Source organism: Kazachstania africana, chromosome 3, assembly GCF_000304475.1.
Source record: "Kazachstania africana CBS 2517 chromosome 3, complete genome".
Classification (NCBI taxonomy): domain Eukaryota; kingdom Fungi; phylum Ascomycota; class Saccharomycetes; order Saccharomycetales; family Saccharomycetaceae; genus Kazachstania; species Kazachstania africana.
Window position 1 is genome coordinate 1156673 of NC_018942.1, and position 24421 is coordinate 1181093.

The 24421-nt window shown below is 36.0% G+C and overlaps 11 protein-coding genes across 11 annotated transcripts; 6 read left to right on the forward strand and 5 right to left on the reverse strand.

Annotated features, from left to right (window-relative positions):
- Positions 1–64: 64 nt before the first annotated feature.
- On the reverse strand, positions 65–301 carry MCO10 (Mco10p; the record flags this gene model as incomplete). Its single annotated transcript, XM_003956660.1, has 1 exon — positions 65–301. One exon carries the CDS (start codon positions 299–301, stop codon positions 65–67), a length of 237 nt encoding a protein of 78 aa, XP_003956709.1.
- Positions 302–554: 253 nt separating this feature from the next.
- On the reverse strand, positions 555–2396 carry KAFR0C05840 (uncharacterized protein; the record flags this gene model as incomplete). The annotated part of the gene is made up of 1 exon (XM_003956661.1): positions 555–2396. One exon carries the CDS (start codon positions 2394–2396, stop codon positions 555–557), a length of 1842 nt encoding a protein of 613 aa, XP_003956710.1.
- Positions 2397–2904: 508 nt separating this feature from the next.
- LOH1 (Loh1p) lies at positions 2905–3609 on the forward strand (the record flags this gene model as incomplete). The annotated part of the gene is made up of 1 exon (XM_003956662.1): positions 2905–3609. One exon carries the CDS (start codon positions 2905–2907, stop codon positions 3607–3609), a length of 705 nt encoding a protein of 234 aa, XP_003956711.1.
- Positions 3610–3913: 304 nt separating this feature from the next.
- SNF1 (AMP-activated serine/threonine-protein kinase catalytic subunit SNF1) lies at positions 3914–5848 on the forward strand (the record flags this gene model as incomplete). The annotated part of the gene is made up of 1 exon (XM_003956663.1): positions 3914–5848. One exon carries the CDS (start codon positions 3914–3916, stop codon positions 5846–5848), a length of 1935 nt encoding a protein of 644 aa, XP_003956712.1.
- A 433-nt stretch (positions 5849–6281) lies between these two features.
- On the forward strand, positions 6282–7712 carry HST3 (NAD-dependent histone deacetylase HST3; the record flags this gene model as incomplete). The annotated part of the gene is made up of 1 exon (XM_003956664.1): positions 6282–7712. One exon carries the CDS (start codon positions 6282–6284, stop codon positions 7710–7712), a length of 1431 nt encoding a protein of 476 aa, XP_003956713.1.
- Positions 7713–7973: 261 nt separating this feature from the next.
- BUB3 (Bub3p) lies at positions 7974–8954 on the forward strand (the record flags this gene model as incomplete). The annotated part of the gene is made up of 1 exon (XM_003956665.1): positions 7974–8954. The coding sequence occupies one exon, from the start codon at positions 7974–7976 to the stop codon at positions 8952–8954; it is 981 nt and encodes a 326-aa protein (XP_003956714.1).
- A 305-nt stretch (positions 8955–9259) lies between these two features.
- STI1 (Hsp90 cochaperone STI1) lies at positions 9260–10987 on the forward strand (the record flags this gene model as incomplete). Its single annotated transcript, XM_003956666.1, has 1 exon — positions 9260–10987. The coding sequence occupies one exon, from the start codon at positions 9260–9262 to the stop codon at positions 10985–10987; it is 1728 nt and encodes a 575-aa protein (XP_003956715.1).
- A 542-nt stretch (positions 10988–11529) lies between these two features.
- On the reverse strand, positions 11530–12357 carry CIN5 (Cin5p; the record flags this gene model as incomplete). The annotated part of the gene is made up of 1 exon (XM_003956667.1): positions 11530–12357. The coding sequence occupies one exon, from the start codon at positions 12355–12357 to the stop codon at positions 11530–11532; it is 828 nt and encodes a 275-aa protein (XP_003956716.1).
- A 2597-nt stretch (positions 12358–14954) lies between these two features.
- EXG2 (glucan exo-1,3-beta-glucosidase) lies at positions 14955–16628 on the reverse strand (the record flags this gene model as incomplete). The annotated part of the gene is made up of 1 exon (XM_003956668.1): positions 14955–16628. The coding sequence occupies one exon, from the start codon at positions 16626–16628 to the stop codon at positions 14955–14957; it is 1674 nt and encodes a 557-aa protein (XP_003956717.1).
- A 731-nt stretch (positions 16629–17359) lies between these two features.
- Positions 17360–19318, forward strand: DFG16 (Dfg16p; the record flags this gene model as incomplete). Its single annotated transcript, XM_003956669.1, has 1 exon — positions 17360–19318. One exon carries the CDS (start codon positions 17360–17362, stop codon positions 19316–19318), a length of 1959 nt encoding a protein of 652 aa, XP_003956718.1.
- Positions 19319–21403: 2085 nt separating this feature from the next.
- KAFR0C05930 (uncharacterized protein) lies at positions 21404–21952 on the reverse strand (the record flags this gene model as incomplete). Its single annotated transcript, XM_003956670.1, has 1 exon — positions 21404–21952. One exon carries the CDS (start codon positions 21950–21952, stop codon positions 21404–21406), a length of 549 nt encoding a protein of 182 aa, XP_003956719.1.
- Positions 21953–24421: the final 2469 nt, after the last annotated feature.

Here is a 24421-nt window from a genome sequence, read left to right on the forward strand (position 1 = left end):
TGAATATTCATTTTACGTAATATAAACATATAGATTTACAATTCAAGGGCCCAACAGATCATTTTCACCTTGGTTTTTCATTATCTTGATCCTTCAGGAAGTTGTTTATCACTTTCTCTACATCAATCTCATCTTTTCTATCTGTGGACCCAGATGTCATAGGTACCTGATTATTTCCTTTTTTTGAATTTGAAGAATTCCTACTCAAATAGTATGCTACTGCACCAGCAGTAGTTAGCGTTGCAATTGCTAACGTATGTGACTGTACTGTCCTTCCAAAGATGGTATATGCACCTGCCATTATAGAAATGTGGCTTAACTGGTTTGTACAGTGTTAGATGACTATAAACTTGTGAATGGTCGGTTGTTCAATAAACTTCAAACTCAGAGTAAGTATCCCTCGCTTTCATTATGGAACTCGCGGAAAGCATTTGCTGAAAATATTGAATCTTTAAATTGACAGCAATACTGTTTGACAGTTATTTTATCAGCAGAAACTACACGAGCACTGCAGAGTTTTCTCTTAAGTAAGGCATATATAATTGATTATCTATTTATTTTTTTGAGCTTTTGAAGAAAAGTTTTGCCATTTGATTCGTTTTCTCTTTTTGGGGACTGGAATGACTTGAACTGTCATCTGTGTTTTTGGTGCGATTTCTATGACTATTATTGCCTTTAAAAAATGTTAAAAAGCTACCAAGGGCTTTATTATTTGATGCTTTGCTATGAGAGCTCGAAGAAAAGGTACTTCTTGTGGATTCAAAGGATTTTCTTTTCGTTAATCCACTGGTGCTTTTAGTTTCCCTTAATGGAATCAGATTTTTGTATCTCAATAGGCCATTCTCTTGCTGTACATGGGTATCAAATGTAATTTTGTTAGGTAAATTCCTAGAATCCTCAGAGAAGTTCCCACTGATTGTTTTCGAGTCGTCATCAGAAACATTACCTTGTGAGTTGATCAATTTGGGTCTGTGAAGTAATTTACCGTTAATGGGGGGTTCAGCCTCCACCATTGGAACACTATATAGCTTTGTTGTAAACCTGAGGATTACGTCTACTTTGTCTAAGGTGATGTCATTTAGTGATTTACCAGTAACGCTTTCAACCTCTCGTAATGCCTGTTTCATTGCCATTCTTTTCCTTGTGGTTTGTGAGGCTTCTACACGACAAATCCCAGATGAAAAAGTCAACGATGAAGAACGTGGAGGTGAAGAAGAAACTATGCTTTCAGGACCATCAGAGCTGCTGTCATCATTTGCATTTTTCTTAAAAAGTTGCCATTTTTCCAATGAGCTGGCCATATCTGTAGAATATGAATCAAATGAAAAAACATCATCATGACGATTATTATCGACACATTGCTTTTGTAATTCAAGATGAAATCGTATCATTCTTCGTGTTGGCACAACAAATACAGGAATAGAAAATTTTGAGGTGACTTTATTAACCAAAGTTTTCGAGTTTTTCCAAGTGATTAGATTAGAATTTCTTTCCCACTTTAACGTGCTGAATACGAGTAAATCTGGATGATAATTGTTTATTGCATCAATTAGTATTTTCTTGGTTTTCCCCACCATTGTCTCAATTGTAACTTTAGTAATTTTTGGTTTAGGTACCGAATCCAATAATGTGGATATATATTGAAATATGTTATCCATTTTATCCATGATTTCATCTTTATCGTAGCCATAAAATTTATTATAACCGTGCTGTTGTTCTTTATCAGAAGAAATGAGTTTTGGAATATTTGTAATCACTATAATATGATCAACATCCTTTGCAAAAATTTTGATCATCCAGTCTAGTGAAACCCAAGTATGTCTCCTACCATTGATATGACATAATATAGTTCTAGGCTTCTTTTGAATTGGGGTTTTCAAATTCAAAATTTTCCTCTTTCTCATTTTTGAATCAGGAATATGTTGTAACATTTCATCATGTAGACCATCTCTGAACAAAAAATTAGGAAATTTAAAGAAACGCTCTTTATTATTTAAGCGATAGTTAATTTGATCTTTAAACAGCATCCACAATTCTAACCACAATTTATGTGATTTATTCCGAATAATTGCATTATTTACCACGCATGGTCTACTGGGATAATCCTTTCTGACACACTTCCCATCTTCGGTGAAATAAATCTTGATCTTTTTTTGCCTTTGTCTTTGTGATAAATTGTGAGTTGAGCACTCCTCAATACAAACATCATGAAGCTTTGAAGTTCTTACGATTTTGACACCTTCAAATTCAGGTTCTTCGTAAGTCGGATTCACAATGCACTGAGGTGCCGTATCGAAGGAGACGCCATTTATAAAATAGTCGTAAGATTTCTGAACGCTTGCACGTAATCTTACCCTTCTGTAAGTGTTCCTCAAATCTCCCCACGAGTCATCCATTCTAACCTCACCAATTCTCGAAAAGATACTATAGTATTAAACACTCCCATTACATTGCTCCACAACTGCTAATAAAAGGTTACTACTATTTTCCTCGATGCGCCTTATTGAAACGTCATTAAGGGAAACGAGAAATTCCATATTCGGCAACTGTTTTCTATTTTGAGTAACGTGTATTACCTAATCAAGTAAGTGACACAAAATATAACAGACCTGAACAGCCCCAAAATGGTCGATTCTAGCTTTTATTTCATCTGGCTTCACCATTCAATTGGCTGCGAATTGGCTGGACACTTGCAGTAAATCAGTTTTAGAATGCATGAAGTTGTGCCGAAATCACTCTCTGGCCTCTTGGGACGTGTGTCTCATCTCTGAAATCAAATAGGTACATTTTTCATCTTTTTTTCTCGTTCTTTGACGTTGTAGTATATAGGATCATTTCATGATTTGTGATATTTATATAGTCTGCAATTCCTGGGTGTTCGAAAAAGCTAGGATCGTCTGTTCAATGTACAAAATTCGTACCATCCCCGTTATTATCATATTGGCCTTCCTTTTATGTCTTAATGCTACTAGTATAGCTGTGGAATACGATTCGCCCCTCCCCGTAGCAAATTTTGACCAAACAGTGAAACAAATAGAAGATAGTCTTTTAAACCGGACTCTAACTGAAAAGGACCAAGAAAGAGTACAATTACTCTCTGTAGGTTTTAAGAAAGTATATAGAAAATATAATACCAGTCCGGTGCTTCTCTATGGAATAAGCAGGTTACTAAAACAAAAAATCGAATTTATGAAGAACGAAAAGAATGTTTCTATCCATCATCAAATTGAAAGTTTGCATAGGGCACTACAATTTGCATTAAACCATCATCCTAATGATAATGTCAAAGTAACTGTACAACATTTGGAACGTATGGAAAAGAGTAAAGTGAAAAAAATGTACGATAAAATATTTAACAATGGCTCTAAACAACAAAATGACTCCGTCAATGCCATTCAAAATAATAAGGGCATAATTGGCCCAGAAATCCTGAGATTTGCTAAAGGTGGTGCTACTTCAATGATACTTCTGGCGGGCGTTGCAGACCTTTGCGCTTTGGCCCCTGCTTTCTTCTGCGTGTTATCCGCAGTGGCTTCTACAATAGCTATAGTAAGATGGTTAGACCACTTCAACTTACATCTGTACGATGACACAATCAACTATCCATAGTATACAATCATATATGAAGAAATCGTCATCTTACTTAGCTTAAATTCTTCTATATTCGGGTAACTGCGCGCCTCGGCCCCCTTTGTTGCATGGTTGATCTTTTCATTAAACAAGAGAAACAATCGTAAACGTATCCGTAGAATATTTCGAAACCAAATAAATAAGCAACAAGTTCTGAAAGAGCTTAGATATTCTGTATCATAAATACTGCCAGGAGAGTCTGAATCCTGTGATATACTGATAATAAAAGATTGGAGAAACTGTCTCAGAAAACTAATAACAATATAGTCATACATTGAAAATCATGAACAATCCCGATAGTTCAAAATCTCACCATCATCACCATCACCATCATCATCACCATCATCATGGTAGCAGTACTTCTTCTACAGTCCCTTCCCAACCTTCTTCGAAACAAAGGCTCTCAGATGGTTCTAAAATTGGGAATTATCAAATAGTGAAAACTTTAGGTGAAGGGTCTTTTGGTAAAGTTAAGTTAGCTTATCATATTACCACTGGACAAAAAGTTGCTCTCAAGATCATCAATAAGAAAATTTTGGCAAAATCTGATATGCAAGGAAGAATAGAAAGAGAAATTTCTTACTTGAGATTATTGAGACATCCACATATTATTAAATTGTACGATGTCATTAAATCAAAGGATGAAATTATCATAGTCATTGAATTTGCAAGTAATGAATTGTTCGATTATATCATCCAAAGAGACAAAATGAGTGAAAATGAAGCTAGAAGGTTCTTTCAGCAAATTATTTCAGCTGTAGAATATTGTCATCGACATAAGATTGTCCACAGAGATTTGAAACCGGAAAATTTGTTACTGGATGAAGATCTTAACGTCAAAATTGCCGATTTTGGTCTTTCAAATATAATGACTGACGGTAATTTTTTGAAAACCTCATGTGGGTCACCAAACTATGCTGCCCCTGAAGTTATCAGTGGGAAATTGTATGCTGGGCCTGAAGTCGATGTCTGGTCATGTGGTGTTATATTATACGTCATGCTTTGTCGTCGTTTACCATTCGATGATGAGAGTATTCCAGTTTTATTCAAGAATATTAGCAATGGTGTTTACATCTTACCTAAATTTCTATCACCAGGTGCTTCAAGTCTCATTAAGAGAATGTTAATTGTTAACCCATTGAATAGAATCAGTATTCATGAAATTATGCAAGACGAATGGTTTAGAGTAGATTTACCTGAATATTTGATTCCTGCCGAATTGAAAAAAAACGACAATAAAAGTGAAGAATCACGTAATGGAGAAGAACGAAAGGCTAAACAACCAGAAGAAATCGACAATGATTTGGTGGATGCATTATCGAGAACAATGGGTTATGAAAAGGAGGAAATCTATGAATCGTTGGAGTCTAATGAAGATAACTCAAATTTAAACGAAATTAGAGACGCATACATGCTCATGAAAGAAAACAAGACACTATTAAAGGATTTGGATCCAAATGACGTTAATAGTACAGCCGATGAGCTAGACACTTTTTTGGCACAGGCGCCACCTTCTTATCAGAAAAAGCAGCAGGAAGAAGAAGAACAACATGCTAGTAGTGTTTTAACGGAACAATCTTTGCAGCAACAGCAACAGCAAAATATCCACACAGGTAGACGTATCGAAAGCTCAACGACAAGACAAAGAACGTATCATAAGCCTCCTTTCATGGATCAATCTAACGAAGAGGATTCTACTCTTTCCATTCTGCCAACTTCTTTACCACAAATCCACAGAGCTAACATGTTAGCCCAGGGGTTCCCAGCGGCATCTAAAATATCTCCTTTGGTAAATAAAAAGTCAAAGACAAGATGGCATTTTGGTATACGATCTCACTCGTATCCTTTAGACGTTATGGGTGAAATATATATCGCTTTAAAGAATTTAGGAGCAGAATGGGCAAAACCATCGGAAGAAGACTTATGGACCATCAGAGTTAGATGGAGATATGATGTGTTAGAAAATTCAAATGCGTTTAATAGCGAAGACGGCAAAAAGATTCCAGACCTAATGAAAATGGTTATTCAATTATTTCAAATCGAAACAAATAATTATCTCGTTGATTTCAAGTTTGATGGTTGGGAAAGTAATTATGGCGATATGACCAAGAGATCAAACATTTCAGAAGATGAAATGAGCACGTTTTCTGCTTACCCATTTCTACATTTAACAGCTAAGTTGATCATGGAACTCGCAGTCAACAGTCAAAATGCTTAGTGAACTTTCATATTATTTTTTTCTTGTACCTAAATATTCCATGTAGGAGGGCTCCTTCCTCTGTAACTTTTATATATCAAGTACTAAATATTACACCATATTAAGAGATGAAGCAAGACGTCTGAATATTGAGCACCCCACGTTCATGTGATCAGGAAAGTTGAACCCACTACTTGGATTATCCAGTTAGCGAGGCTATTCCACCAGTGTTTACCCGGTCCCTCTGATTTTTTTTCCCCAAAACGGAAAAATATCAATAAGCGTACAGTTATAGTCCTTCCTTTGCTTGCCAGGTTAGTAAAAAGATAGATACTTCATTTACTTGATAAACAAGTGTGGCAAGCTGGGAAAGCAAGTCGTTAACGTGCATACCATCGAATCAAGACATATTTATATGATGCCACCTTTACTTCTGACGAAAGATCAAAGATCTATGTCGTTTGACGAAGAGAATTTGTCAATAAACAAGAGGAGAACAACTAAGAGCCCTTTATCTCCCACAAAGTTATCACGTTCAAAATCACAGATCCCTGATCTTCAAACTACAAAATTGGAACATATATTTCAATTGAATGCCTGTGACGAAAATTTACAAAGTATTAATAGACAAATCAATAAATCCAAAAAAGTGGTAGTATTGACTGGTGCAGGGATCTCATGTAATGCGGGTATTCCTGATTTTAGATCGTCCAATGGTCTCTATAATCTAGTGAAAGCAGAACATCCAAACGTTTCAATAGGGTCGGGAAAAGAGATGTTTGATATCTCTTTATTTAGAGATGAAATAAAGATATCTGTCTGGGCAACCTTCATGGAAAAATTATACTCAAGTTGTAGGTTGGCAAAACCCACTGTAACACATAAATTTATTGCACATTTAAAGGAAAGAAACAGGCTTTTGAGATGTTATACCCAGAATATTGACGGATTAGAAGAATCCCTTGGTTTAGAGATGTCTTCATCATTTGAAGAAAATGAAAAGGAAAACTTTACGTTAAGTAGATGGAGGAGTTTTGACGTCGTACAACTACACGGTGATTTGAATTCACTCGCATGCACACAGTGCTTCCAGACATTCCCTTGGAGTAGATACCGGTCAAGATCATTTAGAAGAGGTGAACTTCCCAACTGTCCCAGATGTGAAGAAAAAATTTTCAAGAGATCACAGGAAGGGAAAAGATTAATCAATAACTGCGGGATATTAAGGCCAAATATTGTTCTTTATGGTGAAAACCATCCTTCCGGGGAATTAATAAGTCATGGCCTAAATTCTGATATTATGAGAGGGAAGCCTGATTTTTTTATTATTATGGGAACAAGTCTCAAAGTTGACGGTGTTAAAAATGTTGTCAAACAAATAAGTAAAGAAGTCCATGAACGAGGCGGTATAGTCATTTTAATAAATAAAACTAGCGTAGGGGATTCAATGTGGCATGGAATCATTGATTATCAAATATGGCAAGATTGTGATGATTGGGTAACTTACTTACAAGGTGAGCTTCCCGATTTTTTCAAGTCTCAGAAAGAGATTGAGAAGATGAAAAAGCTGAAACGAGAAGCAAGTGACCTAAAGAAGAAAAAGCTCGAGGAAAAAAGGAACAAAGAAGTATCTAGTTTGACAACTCCACCAACTACGCCTATAGGTAGTGGGAAAAATGACGAAAAGATAGCAAATGATAGTTCTAGTGATGTGACCTCATTGAATAAAGTAAAAAGAAAATTAATACCACCAAAACAGAATAAAATTCAGAAGCAAAAGAAACAGACAAAAGATGCAAGATGTCCTCCCAAGATTGAAGAATTTTGCTCAAAAGATGAGAAGAATCTTGCATTAACAGAACATATTTTGGTAAAGATCGATTGATCGATTGAATTATATACTCATTCTTCTTTTATACACATTAGTTAGAGTATCCCACGCATTTCTAAACTAGCAATCATAGTTTTAGACAAAAATTCAAGATTTTTCTACGTATAAGGTAGAGACATCATAGCATTTTAATAAAAATTTATTCTTATATTGATATTTTCTCGCCCCATTACGCGTTAATCAATTATACAAACAATCCATCGATCCATCCTACAGCAACATCTCCGTGCATCTAACAGGCAGAAAGTTTATATTATGAACAATTCAACGCATAAGCTACTTCCCGATGTTCCTGATGACTACATAAGTGACATTAAAATCTTTGAAAATAAAATATTAGTCACTGCCTGGGATGGTACGTTGTCAGTCTATGAAGTCAATAACGAGAGTACAGAAGTGACTCTTTCAAGCAGAGTGACACATAATTTTCCTCTGTTAACATCCTGTATGATCGATTCGATGATTTACGTTGGTAGCGTCCAAGGTGAACTGTTGAAGTACGATCTCGAGAAAGGTGCACTTAACCAATTGTTTAACAATGATGACGACAATCAAATAGCACAGTTAGGCATCTGTAAAATGTTCCAGTGCAAGGACAGATGTCTACTAGCTGCATCATGGGACGGTATACTGCAGTTTATAAATACCGAGACATATCAACTGATAAAAGTGATACGGTTGGCAGTAAATGTAAAAGTTCTGACAATGGATTGTGACGGTGAACAAATAGTAATTGTCACTACGGGTAATAAAATTAGATGGTTGAAGAATTTATTCGATGAATCTAGCCAAGATGTCGAAATCCAGTCTCCATTGAAATTTCAAATTAGAGATATAAAATTGACGACAAATGGTACCGGCTATGTCGTGAGTAGTATTGATGGACGTGTTGCAGTGGAATATTTCGAAGACCAATCGAAACAATTTGCATTCCGTTGTCACAGAATGAATTTGACAGATACCCAATTTGTGTTCCCAGTGAACACACTAGCATTCCTGCCAAAATCGAATACTCTGTACACAGGTGGCTCCGACGGCTGTGTTTCCTGTTGGAGTCTGGATACAAAGAGAAAGATTAGACAATATGCAAGATTTGACTCCAACAGTGTAGTCAAATTATGTTGTAGCGAAAAGGCTCTAGTGATTGCTACGTCGGATGATTCATTCAAGACAAATGCTACTGTCACGAGTGACATAGAATTACAATCAAGTAATATATACATAGACTTCTTTTAATTCTGAATGGCATGGATGGCGCATCAAATAGACATACTAGTCAGTCATGGCGTGTGATAGTCGAAATAGTTAGCTTACAATAATAGGTGAAGCCTAAGCAGTTGCGACCTCGTATTGAACGACGCACCGAAGTTTCTAGAAGGAAAAAAAAAACTTACCAAAGGGAAACAGGACCCGCTGCCCAAATCATTGAAAAATATATAAAGTTCTCCAGACACATACTTTTCAATTTTGAAGTTGTAACCCATTAAGATCTTGAATATTCCGTTGGAAATTAATCAATCTAATTAATCCATATATATACGATGTCTAAGACTGCCGACGAATACAAGCAAGAGGGTAACACTGCTTTTGTTGCCAAAGATTATCAAAAAGCCATTGACGCCTTCACTAAAGCCATTGAAGTTTCCGAAACACCAAACCATGTTCTTTATTCAAACAGATCTGCCGCTTATACCTCTTCAAAACAATACGAACAAGCTTTAAGCGATGCTGATGAGTGTATTAAGATCAATCCAAGTTGGGCTAAAGGGTATACCAGAAAAGGTGCCGCTTTACAAGGTTTACATAAATATGAGGAAGCTGAACAATGTTACAATGAAACTTTGAAGATAGATCCAAACAATGCAATTGCTAAGGACAGTCTGGCACAAATTGTCAGTGCACAACAATCGGCATCTCGTGGATTCCCAGGTGGATTCCCGGGTGATATGGGACTTGGTGAATTATTCAAGGATCCTAATTTAATGGAAAAATTAAGACGTGACCCAAAAGTTGCTGAGTTGATGAATGACCAAGACTTTGTTGCCAAGATAAATTCTTACGGTAACAACCCACAAGCTTTAACAAATGACATGATGACTGATCCAAGAATTATGCAGCTTTTTGGTGCACTACTTGGCTTGAATCAACCCGAAGAAGCTGCATCTGCTTCTTCACAACCAGACTCCAAGAATGAAGAAGAACCTAAGAGGGAAGAACCTAAAAAGGAAGCTGAACCGGAAGCCATGGAAGTCGATGAAGAAGAACAAGAACAAGACACTGCAAGAATAGAAGCTGACAAGGCTAAGGCAGAAGGTAACAAGGCTTACAAAGCTCGTCAGTTTGACGAAGCCATCTCACATTACAATCAAGCATGGGAAACTTTCAAAGACATTACTTATCTGAATAATCGTTCTGCTGCAGAATATGAAAAGGGTGATTATGAAACTTGTATCAAGACTCTGACTGAAGCTGTTGAGAATGCCAGAGAACTAAGAACTGATTATAAAATTGTTGCCAAGTCGTTTGCACGTATGGGTAATGCTTATGCTAAACTTGATGACTTAAAAAAAGCTATCGAATATTATCAAAAATCTTTAACTGAGCATAGAACACCCGATATCTTATCTAAATTAAGAAAAGCTGAAAAAGATTTGAAGCAACAAGAAGCCGAAGCATACTTAAGTCCAGAAAAGGCTGAAGAAGCACGTCTAGAAGGTAAAGAATATTTTACAAAGGCTGATTGGCCAAATGCTGTTAAATCATACACTGAAATGATCAAGAGGGCACCAGATGATGCAAGAGGTTATTCTAACAGAGCAGCTGCATTAGCAAAATTGATGTCCTTCCCAGATGCAATTTCTGATTGTAATAAAGCTATCGAAAAGGATCCAAGCTTCATCAGAGCATATTTAAGAAAGGCTACCTGTCAAATTGCTGTTAAAGAGTTTGCTGGTGCCATTGAAACTTTAGATTTGGCAAGAGAACGTGATGACGGTAAGAATGGTAATGAAATCAATCAACTATATGCTAAAGCCAGTGCCCAAAGATTCCAGCCAGCCGAAGGGAACGAAACTCCGGAAGAAACCTATGCCAGGGCAATGAAAGACCCAGAAGTTGCTAAGATAATGCAAGATCCTGTTATGGTCAGTATTTTACAACAGGCTCAGAACGATCCAGCTGCTTTACAAGAACATATGAAGAACCCAGAAGTTTTCAGAAAGATCCAAACTTTAATTGCTGCCGGTATTATCCGTACAGGAACTAGATAAATCAAGTGAAAAATAAATATGTGTAATTTAAAAACAAATATGTGTAATTTAAAAACAAATAAATAATTAGAGATCAAAATAACATAATAAAACGTCAGATAATGATATGAATCGGTTATCATCATCATCATTACGTGATGTGAAGAATGTTTGATAATCGACGAAGATTTTGTTACTGAAAAACTCATTTTCTCACGGTACGTCAATTTGACGAAAAAGCGCCGGAAGAATGTGCTTGCGACAAAAAAAAGCACTTGGCAGTTCACTGTACTGATGACAGAAATTCGGTGCTACGGGAGAGGCTGGGGCTTGAAACCTGAATAGGAGTAACACAGATAGGCATGTGTTAGGTCACAATAGAAGACTTGATTTGATTGTGTAAGATAATAATATTAGTTAAAATACAATGGATAAATAAATTAGTAAATAGGATAAAAAAATATGAAGAGACAAATTTATACAGTACGAGATAAGAATAATAGTAAAGTTGTTTTAGGAATAAGTATTACGGAATGTGATGAAAAGAAGCCTGTCTTCGTATTTCATCTGTTACGTAACTCTTTTTCCTTTCTTAGCTCTTCAACAAGCTCCTTCAATTTTGAATTTTCAGTAAGTAGGGCATCGAATTCTTCAGCCTTCTTCTCCAATCCTTTGATATACTTTTCACGTCTCAATCTGAATGCCTTTTGAGCATAACGATTTTGTGCAGCTCTCTTTGTATCTCTCAATACTTTGCCTGATTTACCAATGAGTTGACCGTAGTCATTATATTTTTCGCCAGAATTATGAGCTAAGTGTGCTTTCTCGGAAACAACAGGTTCAGTCTTCACTATTAAGGAAGGTGTTGTTGGATTACTATTGTGCACACCTCTTACCATTTGAAGACTAGTGAAATTATCCTGTTCTTTAGAAATGTAGGAACCTCCAGCTGAAGTGCTGAATGAATGTCTTCTACTGTCGTGCAAAGCAGTTAGAGTTGGAGGAAAGGTTGAAATTGGACTCGTGCTAGTAGCAGTATGACTGTTATTATTATTGTTGTTGGTAATGATGACAGAGTTCAATGTGTAGATACTTTCTCTCTTTGGCTGAATCTGGGGGACAGTGTAGACGGGAGGAGGTAAAACTCTTGGAAGTCTGCTGAAACTTGTATTATGGGAACAAGAAGGACTTGACTCAGATTTTTGGGAAGAAGTTGGAGTTATGACCGGAGCAGTGGAAGCTATGGAGTATGTATAACTTGATCTTGAAGGTATCGAAGGAATGTCTTGGTGGTTTACTATAGATGAAATATTTGTGGAATTCATAGTGTGGTACGAAGGTAGACTGTTGGAAGGAGGGACAGTTTGTTGGGTATTAAATCTAGATAGCATGCTAATTATTGTAAATAAATCTTTGATGATCTGTAAGGGTAAAGAATAAGTTACAATGTAAGAAAGGAAAGCCCATGTAAGGTTAAAAGAAATTCGAAAGGTTTATATATAATTTTTCTGGCAGTTTAATCAGTGATAAGATTAGAATACAATGATAGAGACAAAGACAATGAAGGAAAAGCAATGTATATGGGTCACTGTCTCTCGATGGGATAAGATCTCTCGTATGCTATTAACTAAAGTGGGAGATGATGCCAGGGAATATTGTTACAGAAGCGTCCATAGACATGTTTACTTAAAAGAGGAGATAAGTATTCTCGGATGGGTATCATCATCATCATTATCATCATCACCACTCTTTTTCCAGTGCCATTATTGGTATTATTGTAACTATTATTGTTGTGATTAATTTGGGCAGGTAAGTTTTGGTACGCCTTTTTACCCTCGACGACGTGCATCTTTTCAGTACTAAGAGGGAAATTGTACCGAGGAGTAATCCGGTTACTGGAAAAAAAGATTAAATGGGAATTGTTGAAGGCAATGTGAGGTTGAAGGAACCGGGATTTCTTAAATGTATGCTTTCTTGTGCAAGAATTCTTAGGGGACTCACCGATTGGCGACATCAATTCCGTAATTTTCTGTATTGTTTTTCCTCATTTATCTTTGCTACGGTCGTCAAAAGAGGCTCTTCAATCTCCAAATTTATCAGCGGTGACGGCAGCGGGTGAAATGAATCATGTGTGGAGAAAAAGACCGCACGGGTCTCGAGAGGAGGGAGCAATCCGGCAAGCAGCAAAAAAGAAACAATCCAAAGAAACAAAAACAGGCCAAAAAGAAATAACGTCGATGACGTCTGATCTAAATGTACATATGGTTCTGTGTTGTTGGCGAAGCCTGTACCCCATCGTAGTCAGAAACTCCGCAGATGGGTCTTTTATCTTTATGTCAAATGAAACGCAACTACGACGACAACGCAATGCAGAAATTGTCAAGAAGTTAGGCTGATTTGCTTTGTCTACGCATGTACATTAAACGGAACGTCTGGTTACATAACTAAGCATATTGTGTGCGCAAAACGTGAGCCATTAAACTCGCATAGAGAGAGGTGTTAATGGAAAGTGAAGAAAAATCGGCCTAATAAAAAAGGTAATGTTAAAGTACTTGATCTATTATTAGCTATTCTTGAAGGACACCAAATTTCCTAAGTTGGAAGAGTGCCATTCTTTCTATCCTCTTATGGTCTATCTATGTGCTCAAGAAAGTACATCCGAACATATTTTGCTAACGTAAACCTAACAGTAAAGTGAAAAAGATCTCAGTTACAATAGGCCATGTGCAACGCATGATTTCCTCATGGGGCTCTTCCAGTCTATGGTTATCGATGGGTAAAACAACAAGCATAAGACAGTGTCAGCAATACCCTCTCAGTTTGCAACCAATAGGTTTACTGCGACCTAAATTGTCTCCCTATAGTATTGCTACCAATACGAAAGAAACAAAAAAAATCGAGAAATACCGATTTTTCTTACATTTGGTTCCTACAGCTCATCCCCAACATGGAATTACATCCTTTGTTTTGCATCTTTGTCTCTCAAAGTACACGAGTTCACTTATATTTCCTCACCCTCACCTATTCCTCATTGAGGGTACCACTCAGCTCTTACGACTCGGTCAGCCTCTCCCCCGCTAATCGGCCTGTCGCGAAGAAAAACTCGCAGCTCCGGCGCCTTCTCAATTTTCAACGCGTAAAAGCTAATAATGTCATTGGAAAGTAATCATAGTATCAGTTCTATTAATCGGACTACTATTTACTACGTACCACCAGATATATTGACTTACTAGAAAAGCCATTATATTTAACTTTTGTTGGATTATTATCATCATGTGTTTTGTCGCAATCTGTCAAACGAATAATTTGACCCTAATAATAGTTTCCAGTCCACTATGAATTATTCGAAAGTTTTCGTCCAGCAGTAGCTTCTACTTAACCCGGTATTTCTATACTCACAGTTCACGTGTAATGGCTAACTATCTCTGCAGCCATGTTGCAATGACAATTTGACCAGCTTTCTATCAAAGACTGCTGTACACTCTCATCTTTTTCTATTGTCCGTTCGGATTAATTTGTGTATGTCCGCTTCCCCTTAGTCAAAAACAGAGAAAAAAGGAAGAGCGAACGAAAAATGCTGGCTCGGAATTTTCACTGTCTCAAATGTGTCAACTGATTGTTTAGCGTAATGCGCGCTATGCACTATTTAGCCTAGGAGAATACATTGGCAACGCTTGCCTAATTAATCGATCCTCGATTTACGGATTATTGCGTTTGTTATTATTTTTAGACATCAATAGAATTCCTTATTACAAAATGCGTCAAGGGCCATTCAACTTCTTTCTACGAGGCGTTCTCAGTCGATTCAGTCTTTAATTAATCTTCAAAAAGGTTAAAAATGCACATAAGTTACATTAATTACTTAATGAGTCTATATTGTATACGAATGCTTCGTTTGCACACAAAACTTACATAGAAAAGGAAAAAAAAAGAGGACCCAACTTATCACATTTCCCTCTGCAAATGCTCCAAAATGGAATTAAACTTTTTACAGCGCTATACAGATGACGGCAATTATACCAACAGTGCCTGTCAAGATGCCCTTCCATGTATTGCCCTGGCTCAGAGTACCTATTATTAAAGTTGGCTTATGAAATGCTCTGTTTGCCATGTTTTTACTCTTTGTAGAAGTACTTGTAACAACATCAGACGTCGAAGAAGGAAATGCCTCCCTCGATAACGATGCAGAAACCGCGGATATTATGTTACCATTTGTATTAAAGTATGTATAATTATCAAAGGGAACTGGAAATAAGTCGGCAGCCTTCAATTTTAGATAGTCCCATTCCGTGGCATTTTCAGTCTTCCAATTCCAGAAAATCCAGCCAGTGGTCTTAGCACCGTATGTAGCTAACTGTGCTTCTACGAATTGCCTAACTTGTTCACGGTACTCTGAAGTCCATTCTTCAATGGGCATTTGTGAGGTGCAATTTCCAACTGGTGAATCGTTCGTAGTATACAGTGTAGTGTTGTAATAAGAACCATCGTATCTGGCCCCAACACCAACACCATTCAACCAGGTGGCACAGTCAGTAAGAGCTCCCGACCATTCGCCGACAACGGCCGGATGGTATCCTAATTGCTCGTTGATAGATTCACCATAGTTGATAATATTCATAATACGTGCGTATTGCGTTTCAGCCAATTGATAATCGGTGAAGACCTCGTAATGATGATGATCTACTAAGATATTCTGCGCATCATAATTGAATTCGGTCAGGTTAGCATATTGGTCAGAAACATTTCTGTATTGTGGATTGAAATCCAAGTTGAAATAATCAACACCTTCAAATGCATCATGAATGATAAATGTGCTGTTGTCATTTTCTGGCATCGTTTCCTTGAACGATACAAAGGCATCATAATAAGCTTGTGTAATATTATCTATACCAATTTTTGAGTTGAGCGGTTCATTAACAATTTCTACTCCAACAATACTATTATTACTAGCTAAATAATCATTAAACATCTTATCCCATACCGTGTATGTTAATTCTCTCGTACCATTCTTAGATAACCAACCAAGATTCGAATAAAAGATTCGTTGTCCAGAGTTATCAAACCCGTTCTGTGAGCCTGGTGCACCATGCAAATCTAGCCATACGTTGAGACCATACTTTTGAGCCCATTCCAGTGCTTTATCCAAATATTTGAGTTGAATCCCTTCGCCAACGTATGGGTCAATAAATGTAATATTATTTATGTATTTGTTCTCCTTGTGATCTACTTTGTATGCCCAATAACCGATTGGAATCCTTACCAAATTGAATCCATCTTCACTTATTTGCTTGAAATCATCTTCTGTTATCCATGTTGCATAATGGTTAGATAATAATTCTTTTGAAGTATTGTAACCCAAGGCCTCGCACAATGTATATTCGTCGATTATAGTATTATTGCTCGAGAGGAAACTACTATTCATATAGGTTGCCATAGAAGTGGCATTCTTGAAAAGGGTAGGTGTAATGTACGGTTCTGTAACCAACCACCCACCGATAGTGATGCCTCGGACAGATATATGACTGCTGTTCGAGGATGTGTTATAGTAAGATGCAAACTTTTTCTGTAAACTTTTCAATTGGCCATTGGTCAGGCCTGAGTTTACAGATAATGCAAGCGTGCAAACTGAGCTTGTCAATATGAAGGCAAGATTGACCAACATTTTTGAGCTATAGCCGTTAATTCTAATACTGGGTTATTAGCACTTAGTGTATACTACTTGACTATAATTCTTTATTTACCATAACCTTGGAACAATTGAATGCAACCAACATGAAAATTGATCTCAGTCTTCTTCCGCTATTTTTAGATCCATTTCAAAAGCTTTCCCTCACCTACGAGGAAACATGGCAGGAAAAAAAAACTTTCCTCGTTTCATCGCAATTATTAAAAACACCGCAAGATGTGCTGCCTCTGGACCTGAGAATCCATTATACTGTCACGTTTCCCCTACAGAAAAGATTTGCTTCTAACCAGGAAAACCGTAACTTGTAACATCCCTTGTAAAGACAAAATTCTTCACCGATCAGCGTTTTTTCCTTCGAGGTTTTTATTTCTCATTAAATTCTTGGCTGAAAAAGTCATTCGAGATCGCAGCAACGCATCTTCATCCGGTTTTAGAATTTCTGCCAAGGCGAGAATTATTATTCTCAAAAAGAAATTCAAGAAAAATACTCTCGAGATTTATAAGAACATAGACAATTCCTGCTTATTTCATTCAAACTGCTGAAGTAAGGAATCCTCAAGCTTATACTATCCTTCAGTTAGTGGGTGTGAAAGTTTTTAAACAGACTGCTCCTTATAAAAGGTTGTGCTGTTAATTTTTGAATAGACAAATTTAGAAAGACAAGTCTATTTCCGTCCCTCAAACACATTATTAAAGAACAACGATTTATGAATAGATCGACTACGTTTTTACTTTGCCTCCTGCTCCTATCAACAAATTGCATTGCGAACCCTCACCAAAACAATGGCATACGGCATATTCCAGAAGCTGAAAGGAACCTATTGCCATCCACTTTGAATAATGACCCTCTGTTGAAAAGTGGCCCCGTACCTCAAGGATCCATCTTTTTACAGGAAAGATCTGATACTACAGATGAGGAAAGTTTGTATAGTCGTGCTAAATTTGCTTTACCACTTTCCGGAGGCTCTACATATCTAAAATTATCTGAAGCTGAAAATCCATATCTTTCTGGTTTATTGTACGAAAATATATTTCAAAGCTATAAAAATGAATGTAACCCTTATCTATTAAGTAGCGGGAACATAACTTTAGTTACTCGCTTAAATGGCACACTGAACACTTCCTTGTCTAATCAAATATTACGAGATCCTACATTATTTATTCAGTGCAAAAATTCTTCATATTCTTCCCTCCAAACTCATAGAAACGTAACTCATCTTTTAAAAAAATTAGTTACAAATCTATCAACAACCAATTACACAGATGACATGAAATTTTTTCTGAGAAAAGATGATTTCAATAGTGGAATGATTGTAATTCTTTTCTGTGAAACAAGTTTCTGTGTCGGAGGCTGGATGCTTTTCTTAATTATTATGCTGCTATCTTCTGATAATTATAACAAAAAAATCATCATAGTTAGGCTCTACGTATTGGTTTATGCAGTAATTCAATCGGTCGACTTGAAGTATACTAATGATCATGTTTTAAGACTGCAATACGAGAAAAATTTTCAAGATGCAATATTGTATGAAGATAGGGTCGTCACTGCTACTTTCTCTAGAGTACTGAACTTAATAATCAATATTCTAAGTAATTTGAACTGGCTTTACATTTCGTATTTCATTTATATCAAAAACAATAAGGTACTAAACTGGAAATGGTTGCCATCGTTTATGAGAACAAAGGTAAGAGCAATTCTTACATTAGCTACGATCATTAGCACTTTTGATAACATTTTGCTGTTGACACTTATATGTACTCATACAACTACGGTAGAACATCTCTATAAAGCGGTTGAATGCTTAACGTGTGTTGCTTTTTTTGTACTGGTGATCTATTTCATTTATGACAACTTTGGTTTCATTTTATCTCCAAAGAGAATAGAAGGAAGATCAAAAATAAGTTTTAAAGAAAAGGTAAGATACAGCTGGAGAGACTATCATCATACCATACCTGTATTGGTTTATAATATGCTTGTTTGCGTCAGTTTTTTATTTGTAAGTATCTTCCTTGCGGCCAGGGTTTCAAAACGGTATGGTTGGAAATATGATGCTGTTTATTTCCTAAAAGTTTTGATTACCGTTAATCTATGGGGTCTAATTGGTATACTAGAAAAAAGAGAGTTGAAATTAAGTAAAGAAACTATCTTAGGTAAAAGAATCAACAATAAAGATGAGTTTTTCTTAAATCCATCTGTGGATTATAATGAAAAAGACTACCCTCAAATCAATCAACCAGTGAGCTGCCAAGATATAGAAGAAACATCCCCTGGGGGGGATATCAGTTTGTCCCATCCATTAAGAGGATGGAAATCGCGTATTGAAAGATTCAGAGATCGTAGAAAGAAGCATATGCTCAATTCAACAGAGAGGACAAGAAAATCAAACCCATTTTCAATGGCGCGTACGCAAGAAGGACAATCTTCAAAGCCTGTGAATGGTGCCTGGAGAAGTAGAAGCACCAATAACGAAAATTTCGCTAGCAACTGTACAAGAAGTTCTGCTGTTTTTGATGACGACAGCTCAAATATTTGTCGAAATGTAAATAACGGAAAAGGGTCAGGTATACATGGTTCAATAATATCTGTCACAGCTACCATGTCAAGTGCTGAAACAGAACTGGCGAGAAACTACATATACAATCATGATAATGAATCAAGTAACTAATGATAGGCAAAAGGAGACCTTTAGAACAGTAATTAATGATACTATATAATTTTGCATCTTTTTTTTCAAAATTTAATATTCCTTTTTAAGTTTCTTTAGAGAGTATTTCTTGACAAGCTCTTCGTTCCATATTCTGGTAGCCATGAATTGGCATTCCGGATAGTCATTAACTTCAATAAAACATATTTTATCAAGAGACTAGGAAAACAGGTTTAATTTTTTCTAATAGAAAATGAGGAGCCTAAAAACCCTACTGTTGGTCACAAGCAAAGTAACGAAGTATCTTTCCCTGGAAACGAATTTTTGACATGTACAGACGGGCCCAAAGTTAGAGAATGGACACAGTGATGATTGAGGTTGGCAGAAACTAGCAACAGATATCAGATTGCTGGAGTTGACAATATACTGCGATTCACAATAAATTAATGGCAAAGGTAGCAAATTTACGGTAACTCTAAAACAATATGTTCTGCTTATATCATGGATTGTAATCAAACAAACTATCAAAATTTAAATAGTGCAAATCATATGAAAGTTTACAGATAGAGAGAGCGTTAGAAACGTATAAATATGTGAAAGAGAGAATGAATGATCGATCAATTTTTTATAATAACTTTTTTATTTATAATTAGTTCACACAAGGCCAGTGATAACTTTGGAATTACGCTCAATAAAATATCAAGTTTCTTATATTTGATTATTAACTTAAAAATATCAGCCGCTAAATAAAATGGCTATTTCAAATAATAAATTACTGATTCTTCTTGACGTCGGCGACAGAATGCAAGAAATTATGTGCAAATTATTCCGCTTATGTAGTAAACTGTATCAAATAAATTTTGGATGAAAGCAATTCGAAGAGTTTTCTAAAGAAGAATTTATCTCTTCATTCTCCTCCTTTGATTCAATAATAGATATATTCTATTGGCACTGCTCACTTTTACTGCTTTCTCTGTTTTTATCCCTAGCATTGTGCTATTTTTGGGTACACATCTTATTTCATTATTCGCCACAAAACAAGACAGACAGGGTTAAGCTTGAACCATTCATACTGCAAAAAGATCCCAGCAAGCACAAAATCCAGTAAAATTACCCAGAGCAGTGATTTCCCGAAGTCACATTATTTGAGGCCTTATATGACCCTCGGAATTTTGGAATTGATAAGGATTAACTCATCATATAACTGTGAGCTCAAAAAAGGAAGTTCCTCAGAATAATATGCCATTTTTATTGTTCATATGCTGTGAATCAGTGAACTGACTGAAGGGTCTATATTAATTACTGTGAATACCATAGACCCTTGTGATCTCTAACGTAATCAAGACATAAAATAATATACTGTGATAGTATTCTTCATCAGGCTTTGGTTTTCATCTGAGCATTTGCACTTTTTCCATCACAGTTTGACATATAATACTAAGTTCCTTCGGTCATTATCTAAATTCTCATTCCTCATGTTATGCAATTCAATGATTCTAGAACATTACAAAATTTGTTATTCTAACTCTCAAATACTGTCTTTCTTATTAGAGCATCTCAGAACTTTGCTCTTAGATATAATTATTATAATATTTATCACTTTTATTTTATGGAGATCTATATAATTTTCGATTTTCATAGTTGTATTTCTACAGTTAATGATTTAGGTAAATATTCAGTAGGAACGTTTTATGTGCCGCATCTCATGTTCCACTTTATATAATTTCATTTGTTGGCTTTAGTCATAGTAAGTTTAAAAGGGTCAACAATTTTACTGTCGTTGACTGAGAGAAGTATAAAATTGCTAAAGCTATGTACTTCACAAGGATGCAAAATAACCTTAAATAAAACTAATTCAAAAATGACGGGCAGCTTCCCATGGATAAACTAAAAGAGAGAAAGCAATAACGGATATACAGAGCTCGAAAATCACCCTGTAATATTTTAAATTAAGTGTTTCAATACATAAAAAAGAGAATAAGATAAAAAGTTATCGTGGCCATACACGAACATAAAAGAAAAAAAAATAGTCAATAACATGTTACTGAAATCAGAGGAACAAAAAGAAATGTGTTCATAATCATAGATCAAATATTGACGCGATTATTATTCGCTTGCTGTGCCAATGGAGATACAGATTTTGTCTCCGTCATTAAAGGAAACCGTACCATTATTGTAGATGTACAATAGGTCATCTGTCAAACCAGTCTGTTCCTCAATAGTCTTTGATGAATCATAGAAAATTGAGATACATTCACCAAAATCGGCTGAGTTAACTGGGCCATAAGCTTCTTCCGCTAGTTGTTGGCAGATGTTAACATTACCAATAGATTGGGTACTAGTGTAGAAATCATAGCCCTTACCCATACTCCATGTCTTAACAGCTTCATCAACATAATCTTCATGTTCTTCCTCAGCAACAATAAAACCATAAGTAGTTTTTGGGTCACCTGTATGAGACTCAAAATATAAATAGTTGCTGAGACTATTCAAGATGGTAGCGTAACCACTAAAAAGAGTCAACAGGTTAGTCATACCAGCATAAACTTGAATACCTCCGAAAAGACCGAAATCAAGTCCAGAGTCAGATAATTTAAACGCTTGAGTAGTTCCGGTACCGTCTAGAACAGCGTCTAGAAAATCGTCAAAAACCATCTTCCAAACCGTCTATACCATCAGTAGGCAAATCACCATCCCAATAGGCGAAGCCTTCGTGAGTTATCATAAAAGATCCTTCTGAACAGTCAGCTGGAGAGGATGGAAATGTGACATCTGGAAGAGTAAGTTCGCACAAAACGACTCGGATGAGGAAGAATAGCACTAAAAAAAACATTAAGTAAATATCTTGTTTTTATTTATAAAATAAAGGACTTTGTAAAATGTAAATGTCAATACCTATTCAGAAATCAATAAACCGTTATCGATTAAGGATTTGCAATAGTATGTTTCTTTTACAAACTAGCATATAGATAAAATGGAATCGAAATATCAGTGGGAACTCGGAATAAAGCCAGCTATTTATATGTTTTAAAAAAGAGCCTTCTAGGTAGTCTCCTCTTCATTAGTATATGAACTTCAGTGATAGTGACCTCAGAAGTTCGTCTATGATTTATTAACTTTTTCCACCGTTCTAATCCCTTACTGCGCGAAACTCAGCTCTCGAAAAATTGTACCTCAATTGAGCGTCTACAGTTGGCCACACTAGAATATGTACCTTCTAATTCGGAGCTACATCGAACTGTTTTTGAAGACGTCATATCTACTTGTAAGATTGTTTTTCAAAGCGGGGTGGTCCTGATAGCGCCGTATAATTTTAGAGTTACTCCGATTATCACGATGACGGGATATATCCAAAAATGGCAATTTATATTCAATTCTAATGAGGTTCTTGGTGCAGTGCGTACATAGAAGTGCTATTTGAGGCAACTTTTCTCTCAGCTTGAAAATGCAGTACAGAACAAACTTTGAAATGTGATTAGATGTATGGAAACATTAAGATTAAATGGCAATCCAGATCACAGTTTCATGATTCTACCAAAACATTGGAATGTGTTAGAAATGTCAGTGTAAGGCTATTTCCAGAACTTATTCACTGTTCAGCAACACATATCATGCATACTTTCCTATTGTATCTTCCTCACTGTAAGCCTCGTGTAGTCCGCATAGAGCGTCTTAGAGTGAGGTCATATTTATATGCGCATTAGTATCGAGAGAAAATATTAAAAAAAGTTGTAATTCCCCAAGTATATACTGTAAGAAAATTAGTGCAAGTTCAATCCAGTAACCAGACCGATGATAACAGAGGGAATATAGCACGGCTTCTGCATATTCTAATTCAAGGAATAGGAGCAGTGGAAACATATCTGATCGTAGAACTGTAGCTAAAAGCGTCCTGTCTTTTTTCCAAATAGAATTATAAAGTAAATAAAATTAAGAAACAAATGTGAGGAAGATTTCCCTTTTATAGTGTGGAAGTCCTCAGTATGACAAAAATTTGACCGATAGTTCTCTTGTCCTCTCTTCAGGTATTGCGAATCGATGACATTGTACTAATAAGTAACATCTAAGGTTAGTTATATTATACCAAACAAAATGAAGTGTGGAATCAAAGCTAAACTGCATAGTAAAAACCAATATTCGTCCTAATTTTTTTCTATACCAAAAGTATCATCAATAAGAGAGGAACAGATGTTCTCTCGATGCTAGATGACATCTATTTATACCTCATAATTCACAGTACTCTCGTCGACGACATGATGAAAATTTTTCACTTGTTACTTGTAAGACATCGTATAGCTTCTTTGTATCTATACAAGCAGCGAATGTTTTTGTTATGGTAAACTGTAGTGTTTAGTGGACGGAAACGTTCTTGGAAGTATCCATACCTTCGTGACTGTTGTTGTTAATAGTGTTGTTAGACATGATAAGCTTGTAAGAGTATAAGTTCTTTATTTTATTCAGTAATTATCGTAATAAGTCGATACATATTTTCTTCTAATGTACATAACGTAACGAAAGTAATGAAATAATCCAGGAAGTTCTGTTCTTATTTCATCCCTTATATAATAATTGGATTGCAATCGATTCCATCTAGAATCGATTTCCCATGAAGAATTTTGTCGAGGTTTATCCGAAGATACTCTCTCACGGCCTCGTCTGAGTGGGCTTAATATATCCGTAGAACTAGACTCTGATCAAACCTTGCATTTGATTACAAAACGATATCTCAAATATGCATCCGAGATATCCTCTATAATCGACTCTTAGCATCATCTAGCCTTATCTAGCGTTTCCAGCATTTACATTCTTTGTAGTTATTTACCAATCTGCTGAAAATGGCAATATACTGACATTTCAATGTTTTGATAGTTAGAATGACAAATTTAGAATGTTAGAGAAGATATGAACAATAATTATGGTGTGATAAACACGACCATATATTGACACGAAATAATTATGGTGTGATAAACTCGACAATATATTGACATGAACCTTATATGGCGTGATAAACGCGAATACATATTATCATGCAATAATTATGGTACGATAATTATGACAACGTATTGATTCATAAATCTAGAACATGATAATGGGCATAAATCAAAATGTGTTCGAAAAGGTATA